We start from the raw sequence: 12,395 nt of genomic DNA, 5'->3' as shown, positions 1-12,395 counted from the left end.
GGGGAGAGAGGTAGAGGAGTTGGGAGTGAAGCTGAGCCTGGGAAAAAGTAGGGTGGGGAGGTGCTTTATGTCTTTTCCTTATTTTCCAAATATATTTAATTTTCAATGATTTTTTCCCAAGTCTGTTTTACCTGTGATGGTAATTGGCAAGTGATCTCCGTGTATTTATCTTGATGATCTTTTTCACTGTATTTCTCCCCACTCCCCTGTTGAGGAGGGGGAGTGAGAGCGGGGCTGGGTGGGGGTCTAGCTACTGGCCAAGGTCAACCCATTGCACCCCTGGTACTGCATCATTCAATACTGACTGTTTAAGCACTGGCATCCAGGTGTGTCCAGCTGGCACCTGACTGATAGAGTCCCAAATTATGCTTTGCTTTCTTCTACATGTGGAAGTGTGGTAATCTTGCTTTAATTCCTGTGCACCTTGCTGGTAACTAATCAGGCAATTACTTCTGTCAGTTAGAAGCAACTGACTCCAGAAATACCTGTATTTTGCTCTTTTTTCCTAATGCATGTAACTCTAGGACTGTTCAAGCCTTGAAAAGAATACTCTGTGTAGTGAAATAATTTGTTTTGCGTGCACTGTATCTAACAAAAATAGGGTGGTATTCTGTAATTTTGCAATATTACTTGTTCTCCAAACTAAGCCAATGAAAAAGCGGCATCGTTGCAGAATAAACATTGAGTGAGGAACAGTCTTGGAATATCCGGCAGCAACTAACTATTTTCTTGGGCAGTCATGATGTTGAGCTTTTTGGGCAGTGTTCCCAGCAGCAGCTAACTTTGATGCAGAGGCTTCTTTCCCTTGATAGATACAGGAGAGTTGATCACTCTCAAGCTACTAAGCAAAGTGACTTACAAGAGGCTGTACAAATAAATAATCTGTTAGTTTAGCAACACAAGCTTAATCTTGTTGATGTATCTGCTAAGAGCAATGGTGGTGTGTAAACATAGCAGAAAAATACAAGAGAATTTTGCAAAAATTTCCTTGTTTTATTGATCCATTTTATATTGGAAGACATCAGAAGGTATCTGGCAATGTGATACACTTTGCTGCATGAACTTTTTACAGCTATCCTGTAGCTTTGTCATTGTTGGCCATTATTGAAGTAGGAAAAATAAGGATAATCCAAGTCATAATTTCTGTTTAAATTACTTAAAATAGCATTTTATTATCCAGTTTAACAATGTGCATGTGATTTCACCAAAATTTTGTAGCAAAATAAAGATTTCTCAAGAATGGACCAGAATTTGGAAACAATACTTAATTTTTGAAAAGTGGTTTCATATCTCCTGAAAACCCGCACTGAAGTTAATATGGCAACTGGCTTCACATCATGTGATTGCTATGTACAGGGCTACTGAAAGAATTCCAAATATTACTGAAAATAACCTTTTTTTCTTAATATACTCTTCTTACCATATATATTGGGGAAAACACTATGCTTTTTGGAGGTACACATGTTATATTCACAAAGATAAATTGTATGAGCTGCAAATATATTCAAGAAACAGTTTGTTTAATACTTCTGCATGAAAAGGTCACCCTAAGAAGGTACATCTTTGAGGGGAGTAGGTGTTTTATTTCTTCCTTGGCTGCTGTAGTGACTAACAGGCAAGGTCCCTGTCAGATGCTTGCTTGCTTCCCTCTTAGTGGCACAGGGAGAAAATGGGAAGGAGAGAGAGCTCATGAGTTGAGATAAGGACATGGTCATTGCTTACCACTTGCTGTTATGGGCAACACAGACTCTGCTTGGGGAAAATTAACTTAAATTATTGCCTGTTAAAATAAATACCTAATTATTAATGCAGATAGTGGAAACAAAGACACATTGCAATACTACCTTTCCTCCTTAGCTTTGCTCCAGATTCCCTTGTGACCAACACCACCTCTGTGGTGCAAGGGGAATGGGTATGGGGTGTCCATCGTCTGTACCCAATGGTTTCTCTCTGCCATTGGGCTTCCCTCTGCTGTTTTCTCATTCTTTTTGTTCCCTTTTTCTCTCTCTGTCTGGCACTTTTTGCCCTTTCTTAAATACATTTTCCTAGAGATTCTGCCCAAATGGCTGCTGGGCTTACTGAGTCCTGCAGTGGGTCTGCTGGAACTGGCTAGGACCATCTGTCTGTGGCCCCTCCTCACAGATGCTGCTGATACTTTGGCTATATATTAGGTGTCCGTGGCATATACTTTTGATCTGGTAGTTTTTCATCTTACAAAATAGCACATCAGCTCAGCAAAAAGGGGCTAGTCAAAGCAGTAGTTAGGAATTAATAAGAGACTTCAGTGTTCTTACTGACAGTTCTCTGAAAACTTTCTTACCATGTACAGCAGTGTGGAAGATAGCCAGCAAAAGGCAAGGCATCATCAGGAAGGGACTGAAGACAAGACAATGTCATTTTGTTATTATGAAAAACCTTATTGAGGTTTACTGCAGGGTGATGGATAAGGTAAAGGGAGAGTTGTTATTTACTAAATCTCACAGTCTTAGAACTAGGCAGGGCTTGCTGAAACTTCTTAGAAAGAAAAAACAGATAAGGGGCAGCTTTTGCACAGCAGTTTGTGAATGTCAGGAACTGCTCTAGCAGGAGGTTGTAGAGATGGACAGTGTCACAGGGTTCAAAAAAGGCCTTAGCTTTCTGGCTAGCAGCACCAAGGCCAGAAGTTAAATCTAGAGTAGGCAGGGATGTATCTCTGAGATCCCTAATGCAATGACAGCAGCTTCTGGGAGAGCAGGAGAGGAATGAGCTGCCGGTATGGCCAGGCTGATGTGATCCCCCATGCAAGGACTGGAGTTTTTCCCATGCTTGGAGACTGAGGGCTGAGTAGAGTAGGTTGTCTGATCTAGTACGGCAGCTCTTAATAGCTAGTGAGAGGTTTCCTGAAGCCCAGAAAAAAGCAGAAGTTTGCTGGAATCAGTGTAGAAATACCAACTGTAGGAACTCAAGGGTGACCCATGCAGTCTCTGTTACTTGCTCTCCCCCCACTGTTTCTCTAACGTTGCTAGGCTGGAGGAGTTTCAAGTGACTGTGGCCCTGATTGTTTTGAAGATGACCTTTGATCACACTTAGTTATATCTTGGTATTGCTGCACCTGATGATCTGGTGCCAAGAAGCAAAGGCCAGAGGTTGAGCTATTGCTTTGAAGATGAAAATCATTTAATTTGCACAGAAATAACTTCATTCTAATGAAGACCATGAGCACACTTGGAGTGAAATCACTGAAAAAAAGCCTCGTATGTGGTGACTTTATCTAGTCTTTCGTATGTATATCAAATTTCTTGCATGGTTCTCTTACTCTTTTTACTGAGGATCATCTTCCTATAAAGCGTTGTTTTCAGGGAGGTGGCATATACTTAAGGAATGCATTTGCTGTGTTGGAGGAACCAACTGCCTGGAACCTGAAATGACTGTTCAGTTCTGCTTACCCTTTAGAGGCCCAAAATGTATCTAATTTTTTATCTCAGGAGTCTGCATTTTCAATACTGTGTCCTTTTTAGTAATTTTTCAACATATTGGTGGCCTGGCTTTGTCAAAGCTAATTCTGAAAAGATTGGAGATAAAAATTATTCTGGTGAGATTTTGTTATAGAATCTTGGAGGAATCTTTTGAGTCTTGTTTGTTGGATTTTTTATTTCCTAAAAATCTAGTTAGCTTCAATTTTTTTGTAGATTGAATAGAGAGAATTTATTAGCTTGTCATAACTTGGTGAGTTGTGAACTTCCAAGTAGGTTTTTTTTAGTGATCTTGTCCAGCGATCTCTTCTAAACATTTTTGTCATAGTGCCTATGAATATCAGCTGAGGATGGAGAAAGTGTTGTGAAGGGAAACACACAAACACTTAAGAAAGGGAGATGTACTTTGTATAACTGACAGAGCACAATAGGATAAACTTGTCTGTTGTGCAGGACTTGGGGACATTGTGAGTTTAGGTATTTGGCCTGCCCAGCTGTAAAGCATCCCGAATAGTCCCCGTAGAATGTTTCTATAGTGTTTTTAATTGACCTTTCCTTCTGGAATATCACTGCATCAGAAAGGTTGATTAACATTAACTAGTCTTTCCTTTAACTTTCTTAAGGTTAAGGAAGACTTTGAAAGGAATATATTCAGGAGAAAATTAACATCTTTAACAAGTGGCATATTTATAAATGTTTTTTCCCCTTATGCTGACTTACAATGCTACTTTTTTCTTTCTTTATCCTTCTTCAAATAATACAAAATAGTTGGGGAAAAACAGGCAAAAATTTGTTAAAAATTGATTTGGTTATTAAACAAAACTCTATTTCTTTGCAGTATGGGTATAAAGGAGAGTTATCCTAACAGTTTTTCTGACTTGTTATTAAATTGTTGGCATTTGGACTGTTCAGCCAATGCTTCATGTCTGCATCTGAGGCTGTGGGAAAATACATACAGATTACTGATGTTTTAGAAGTAATACGCAGTAACATGAAAATGACATTAACGTAAAAAGGGCTGGTATAAGGTTGCTTGTAGAGTTGAATGTTGAGCTACATGTTGAAACTCCAAATTGGATTTGCAGAGCTCAGGCACACAAAACAGCCCGAGTTTGAAACAAGAGCAAGGAAGAAAGGTATGAAATTAAATATATCTAGGGGATTTATCTAGAATTTAAATGTTATTTAAACAAAACAAAAACCACACACAAAAAACCCCCAAACTTAAACTAGAAGGAGTATTTCAGGTGCTAGTTGGTTTCTTTAATTTTTAATGTTCTTTTTAAAAAAAAAAAAAAACATTTTAAAATTCTAAAAAATACGGTTTTCTATTTCAATACTTTATAGACTTCAACAGCCAACTATAAATCTTGAATTTAACATTTGCCAGTGACTTAACAGAGCAGACTCCCACCCTAGTTTAGGTATTTTCATTTCTCTAGTTTCTTTATTACATATATGTGGGGGCAGCAGGGGGAATATGTATAAACAAACTGATAGAACCTTTAATGACATAGGTCTTGTATATTTAAAATTCTATATTGGGCTCAGGCTTTCTTCCCAGTTCCTGGGTTACTACTTCCTTATCCAGTAACTTGGTCTGGTCTCATAGCTAACCCTGCTCTGAACAGGAGGTTGGTCTGGAGACCTCCTGAGATCCCTCTAAGCCTATGATTTAGTTATGTCAATTTTAACTTTAGTATTAGGGTATTTTGTTTACAGTATGTAAATATGAATATATGAATAATAAGTGAATTGCTTTGGTTGCCTTGAAAGTAAACTGCAATATATATTCATACATGATTTTTAGGAAAGTGGTCACACGTTCCTGTTTAAGACAGGTTCTTCTTTTAAATTTCATTGTTTCTGAATGGGTTTATTTCTTATTTTTTCTTAATTTTAGAAATTTTGTTACAAATCAAATACATAAAACCATTTGGTGGCAGCTGACATTGTTAAAGGAATAAGATGTAAGAAATTTTACAAGATAAAGTAACTGCTTAAAAATTGTGCCATAGGTACGAACATTTGCTAACAAAATTCCTGAGAATCATCCTTAAACAACTGCTATCATCACTACTTGTTCTTTGCAGGGGATGGAGTGCTAGATCTCTCTACAAAGAAAAGCGCAAGGTTGGAAGAACCCAAATATGATCCATTGTGTTCTGAAAACTCAGTGTCTGGGTAAGCAAAGTTTAGGACTCTCTTCAGTTTATTTAAAAGACAATCCAGGTTTCTCTTCTCTGAAGTCAGGTTTTATGTTCATAACATTTGTATATACTGACACACACGTGTGGTTCCTATTTTGCTTTCAAAAGAATTTTTGTCACTCATAAGTGTGTGTCTATGTATATATCATATGTTTCATTTGTCTTTTTCCTTTTTTTCTGTTTAAAGAAAAGTTATCAGAACAATCACCAAACTTTAGTTCATGTTACTAAAAATGAACTGAAAATTTATTACGTAATGCTTTAAAAGTAATAGGATAGTAGAAGAAAATGTAAATATATTCTTTCAGAGTTTATTTAGGAAACTTCAATTTTGGACAAAAATTACCATGTTAATATTTAGATTTAAAATATTCTTCAACTAACATGAACAAGTTAAATGACTTATCTATAATATTCCTTACTAAGAGAGAGAAAGCAAGCGTGCGCGAGAGAGAGCTCTTAATCATCACACTTATGCTTACATCATGGTTCTGACTATGGTGTGTGGTGGCAAATGGTTAAATTTGTTTATTCAGCAAGAAAGACATTATTAGATCTGCTGAAAGCTACCACAAAACTAGTGAAACGCATTTTGTTGGATTTTGTTATGATCTTGGCATCCTCCCATCCACTAGCCATAGCAGGACCCTTTTTGTCACCTGTACGTCTTACCAAATAACTTATTACAAATAGGCCTACAATAGCAGTATTTGTTGAATGATGTAAAATTGCATTTCATTAACTTGTTGATATGAAGACGTTTTAAAATGAATATGACTTTGTAATTAGAGAGCTGTAAATAGTGGCTAGAAGTTTTAAAAACTGTTTTATTTTACCAAAATGGACTTGATTGTTAACTATGGCACTTTATCCTATTGTTGTAGAAAGCCTAGTTTTGTGTAAGTCTGGGATGTTTGTGTGTAGTTATGTATTTATTGCTGCAAATTTTCTATGAGGGGGTTGACTCTTTTATTACTTGTTTAGCGGTAACGTCACGTTTCTACTAACAAAAACTCCTTCAGGATTTGGGTATTTAACGGAACGTTAATTGTATAATTAAAATTATAAGTGTTGCTCTGCAAGCATGTGAACAAGGGAATATAGCAAGCACATGAGAATATTATCAAATAGAAAGCTAGGATATAAAGTTCTTGGAAGGGCTGCTGTAGAAGGCACCGTATGATTTTTGACACACTGTCCTACCAGAACTGTAACATTTTGCTAGGATAATCATTTAACTACCCCATCTCAAAGGCTTTAAAGTATCAGAAGCAGTGATGTTACCGAAGCAAGGAGTATAATAAAGGAGTGGACCCTTCCCTTCCATAGCTGTGTGAGAGTCTCTCATACATCAGTTTACCATCGTTTCATTCCATCCATCCAGGAGACTACACAGACACAGAGAGGACTATGTGGAAAGAAGTGCTGAGTTTGCAGATGGTTTGCTCTCAAAAGCTTTGAAAGACATTCAGTCTGGAGCACTGGACATAAATAAAGCAGGCATACTTTATGGCATACCTCAAAAAACTTTACTTCTCCACTTAGAAGCCTTACCAGCAGGAAAGCCTGCACCTTTTAAAAACAAAACTCGAGATTTCAATGATAGTTATTCATTTAAAGACAGTAAAGAAACTTGTGCAGTCCTACAAAAAGTAGCCTTGTGGGCAAGAGCTCAAGCAGAGCGCACAGAAAAAAGTAAACTCAGTCTACTTGAAACCTCAGAATTAAAATTCCCGACAGCTTCCAGTTACCTCCACCAGTTAACTCTACAGAAAATGGTCACTCAATTTAAAGAAAAAAGTGAAAATCTACAATATGAAACTTCAAGTCCTACTGTACAATTAAAAATTCCTCAGCTAAGAATAAGTTCTGTGTCCAAACCACAGTCTGATACTGCTGGTCTTCTGGATGTTATGTACCACGTTTCTAAAACCTCCTCAGTCTTAGAAGGATCAGCTCTTCAAAAATTGAAAAATATACTCCCTAAACAGAACAAAATTGAATGTTCTGGACCTGTAACTCACTCAAGTGTTGACTCCTACTTTCTGCATGGGGACCTCTCTCCTTTGTGTCTTAATGCTAAGAATGGGACAGTAGATGGAACCTCAGAAAATACAGAAGATAGTTTGGATCGTAAAGATAATAAGCAACCAAGAAAAAAACGTGGCCGTTATCGGCAGTATGATCATGAAATAATGGAAGAAGCAATTGCAATGGTAATGAGTGGGAAAATGAGTGTTTCCAAAGCACAAGGAATTTATGGGGTACCTCACAGCACTTTAGAATATAAAGTAAAAGAAAGATCTGGAACGTTGAAGACTCCGCCGAAGAAGAAACTCCGATTACCAGATACTGGCTTATTTAATATGACAGATTCAGGGACTGGCAGCTGCAAAAATAGTAGCAAGCCTGTGTAGAAAAATTGTTAGCGAATTGTTTTGTGTGTGTGTGTATGTATGTCTGTATACACACACTGTATGAGAAATACATATGCTCACTCTGACAGAAGACGTGAAATTATACAGTTCAAAAACCACATACATGCCTTTTGAAAAATAGTTTTATTCAGGGTTTTCACTGTGGACAGAATTATAGAGTTGCTCACGTAATTCTGATAGTGTGTATTTAATATAATCCTTGTATAAATAGGTGAAAAGATTCAGGTTTTATTTAGTAGTCAATAGCATAAAGATGTTTTTGGAAAACAAGTAATTGTCATGTGAAGCATAATTTTTAATTGGTGAAGAACCACTCTACCCATTCAATAATCCATCTTATTATGGAAATACACAACCAAGGGTTAGCAGACTTTTGTACTTCACAGAATACTTGCAATAAATTGTAAGTAACTCAGACTATACAAATCAAGGGATTTTTTTTTTTAAAAAGCTAGTTCCTTACAAGGAAGTGGATTTGTGAAGTATTAGTAGGATATAGTACATTCTGTGAAAGAAAAGAAGTTCATTGTCACTTAAATATCCAATACAAGTAAGAAAAACATTTCATTACTAAAAATGTGTGTTTAGCAGGCATAAACTGCATTTTTTATCATTTTAAGAAAATTTTGTTGTTGGTTTAGAAAGAAATTGGTGTTTACAAAGTGTACACTTATGAAACCTGAGAAATTACTGTAGTTATAGAATTATTAAATATGAAATGAGATGGAATACTAAGAGCATAAAATAATTTAAACTTTAACATAATTTTCCTTTTTAGTTTGATGAATAAGGTAACTTGTAAGGTTTAAAAAGAAAGCTGGAATGCAACTTAGAGCATGTTCATAATGTGCACAGAATGAGCTTGAGAATGGTTTGGGTTTGTATGGGTTTTTTGTTTAAACGTGCTGGTTAGTTGATGTTATGACTACTTAAAATTTATTTAAGGATTGTGTCACACTCCTATTGAAAAAACCTCACTGTAACTGTAATGTATTTGCTGCTGTGACATTTCAAAACATTTTCAGTTTATCAAAATGAATACCAAGTTACATTATCATTTTGCTAATAACCAAATTTGCAGTTCAGGGTCTTGATAGAAATACAAATATTAAACAGTGAAGCTGTTTTGAACTTTCAGTAGTATAAATTCTTTATAAATTTGGTAGCTAGAAGTTAGGCAGTTCACTTTAAATACGTAACTTTTAATAGAATTTAAGGGAGACCAATTACCTTCATATTGCAGTTTTTACATGAGTTTCAAAGTATTCACATTGGACTTTATATCATACTTGGGGTTTTTTTGTAATATCACAAAGTATATGTCTACATATGAAGAATGGGGGCTTGCTTCATACATTCAATACTGAACATCAGTGCCCTTTTCCTCTCAAAATGTAATTTTTTCTCTATGTATCTAATTTGGCATAGAAAAACACTTTCCTCCAACTTCGATACATTAGGTGCACATGCATACATTTTCCCCCACTTAAATTTGCATGTTTCTGGGTTAATTATATAAATTAAATGGGACATTAGACACATATGGGCTACATCAGGTAATTTAACTTCTAGATAAACTTGCCATTACATTCAGCGGAGAGCATGCTGCAATATTGCCATTGCATACTGCAGTGGCAAAATGTAGCCCATGTTTATTAACACTACTGAAAAAAACCAACTTCCATTTTGAAACAGAATAATCCTTTGAAACTGCACAACCAGTGTCTCAGTTCTTTGGTCTCTCAGATCTTTACTGAATCTTCTTCAGTGATTAAGGTTTACTTGCATATAACAGAATGAATCCTTTTTTTAAGCAGAACTGTACCTGATAACAAGGAGGTCACAAAACAGCAGATGTCAGGGTCATCTTTCATTTTAAAAGAATTAAGCCATATTTTGTGAGGGCCAGAAGGATTAATTTGTGAATATATCCCCACTGAAAAATGAAGCTGAAAAAACCTTAAATGTTTCAAGGTGTGTCTTTATACAGTTTTACTTGCAAAAATTTTGGGCTTCATTGCATTGCCTAATATTTGTACCATACTGATGTTTTCTACTCCTCAGACGATGTTATAAATTTGAGTCAGAAGTTTATATTGAAGGCAAGTTACAGTACTCTTTTTATATCATTTAAAAGATGACCTGACCAAAAAATTAACAGGATTCATAAAATCAGGGATCATTTTACTATTGACTTAACAGTACTCAGTAGTTTTGTATGTAATATTATAATTAATTTTCAACATTTTAGTACTTGTATTTATTTTTTGGTCAGAAATAGTATATTAAAATATTTTTTGATAGTTTATAGATGATACTCAACCTGTAAGTGTTTTAAAGGAACAGAATTATTTGTTTCTAATTATTAGGCTAACCTTTGATTACACAACTAAAGAAAGGCAGGGAAATGTGTAGATTCTCCTTCCCCAACCCCTATCTATTCCATTAAATGTCATTTAAATTACACATTTTGAACTGTTTTATAAATTCAGTTACCAGTACCTACTTAGTAATTGACAATTTCTGAAAATTCCTCTTTCAGCAGAATTTTAAATGAAGGCGAAAGCAAGCCCTACATGCTTTCTACTTATTTGAATGTTTCTCAAGTATTTTATATTAAAAAACAGTGCCTCTGTTTTTAGAACTACTGCTCAGTAAAGCTGTTTAAACCATTTCTGGTAGCTAATGACAATTTTATATTAAATTGTATATTAACTTTAGTGAGACTGATTTTTTTAGTTGTTTACAGTACAAATACTTGTATTTGTTTTTTAATTGCAGTATTTCCATTGTCGCAGTAATTTAGTAAAACTCTGTGGCTGCCTTGATTTTTGACAGATTTTTGTTAACAACTGATTTTTAGGCAATTAGTTATATTTATGCATAAATCAATTGCACTATAATTCATGAATTATTTATTACAATATTTTCTAATTAATTCCATGTATTTGTCTTGTGTTGTAAATGTACTGTAATTCTGTTTCTTCTTTGTGTTGTTATATTCCTAAATCTGATTGTATGAATTTAATTGTTTAGTTAACGTGTTTCTACGTTGTAATTTGTAGTAAAGCACTTCAATGCTTTTGCACATAAATTTACAACACTGATGTGTGATTGATTTGCTCATTCAGTAAAAAAAAAGAAAGAAACAAAAACCTGTACACTGACTCATTTGACTTACTCCTGAGGCACAAGTCGGTTAGCAGTGGCATAAGATCAAGAACTATACAAATTAAGCACATAGTGACTAATTTACTATGAGATTTTATATATCAGAAATAGTAGCTGTAAGGAGGGATGATTTCTCAGAGTTGATGCATTCCTCATAAATGAGAAGAAATTCAGAAAACTAATTTTATAAGTTACATCCTTTAGTTTGCAGCTAAAAATTATCTATTATATGTTACAGGCAATATATAGCTTTTATGAGGGATTTATTTGCTTAGTAAAGTCAGAAAACAAACATTTCTGTAGGACAAATTTATATTTCTATAATAGTTCTATGCTGTTTATATGAGTTCTTGAAAGTATGTTCTGTTCCCATTTTTGTTCCTGTTCCCAGTCTGCAAAGAAGTTGCTAAATTGATCTATCTTGTCTGGCTGAGACGACAGAGGATAGAACACTAGGGAGTCCTCTGATAGAGCCCTTTCCTGATAGATGGGTGGGTTTTGTTATTTGTAGAGGAGGCAAAGGTTGACTTTTTCAATACATAAAACAATACGCTGAAAGGCTAGTACTTAACCTTATCACATCTCTGTCTTTGTGCCTATTTTGGACTCCAGTCAGGCCCCACTCCATGGTATGAACTGCCCCTGCCCTCCAGCAGGGAAATAATGTCATTCCATGCTTAACTTTTGTCTTCAGAGGCATTGTGCACAAAAGGTACTGGGGGAGCAGCACATATTGATCCTTTCACCTCTCAACCCCTCCATTTCCTACCTACTCTCTCTAGCCATCTTTTTGTGTGTGATTTATAGGAAGTGTAAGACACTTCTGTGAAGGCGTATGCAATTGTGAAAGTGACAGTTCTTCCTTCTGTGAAATTATTGCTTAAGCCTTTTATCTTGAGGATAGTCTAAACTAGTGTGTGACAACAAATTTAAGGGCTATAGGAAGGAATTGCGGGAAACTGAAATACAATTTCACAGTTGTATTGAAAAGCTACTAATAATTGATTTGCTTAAATGTATAGACATCTCTCCAGAGCGAGGCTTTAAAGAAAATTAGTTGCTTTAATTTGTTTGCATAGTGAACTCTGTTCCCAAGTGGCGACTGAAGTGAGGAGTCGATGTGC

At 35.5% G+C, this 12,395-nt stretch overlaps 1 protein-coding gene across 9 annotated transcripts in view; it reads left to right on the top strand.

Moving 5' to 3' along the window:
* Positions 1-12,395, top strand: part of LCORL (ligand dependent nuclear receptor corepressor like) — an 85,743-nt gene that overhangs the window by 48,960 nt on the left and 24,388 nt on the right. For 7 of the 9 annotated variants that reach the window (XM_064449210.1, XM_064449216.1, XM_064449213.1 and 4 more), the window contains exon 6: positions 5,546-5,636. In XM_064449210.1, the coding sequence (XP_064305280.1) occupies positions 5,546-5,636 (91 nt within the window). Of the gene's footprint in view, positions 1-5,545; positions 5,637-7,046; positions 9,221-12,395 lie in introns of those variants that run through there. The other 2 variants (XM_064449215.1, XM_064449220.1) reach the window with 2 other exon arrangements.

The sequence above is a fragment of the Phalacrocorax carbo genome, chromosome 4, assembly GCF_963921805.1.
Source record: "Phalacrocorax carbo chromosome 4, bPhaCar2.1, whole genome shotgun sequence".
NCBI lineage: Eukaryota > Metazoa > Chordata > Aves > Suliformes > Phalacrocoracidae > Phalacrocorax > Phalacrocorax carbo.
Note: the sequence above shows the minus strand (reverse complement) of the source record. Positions and strands in the feature narration are given on the sequence as shown.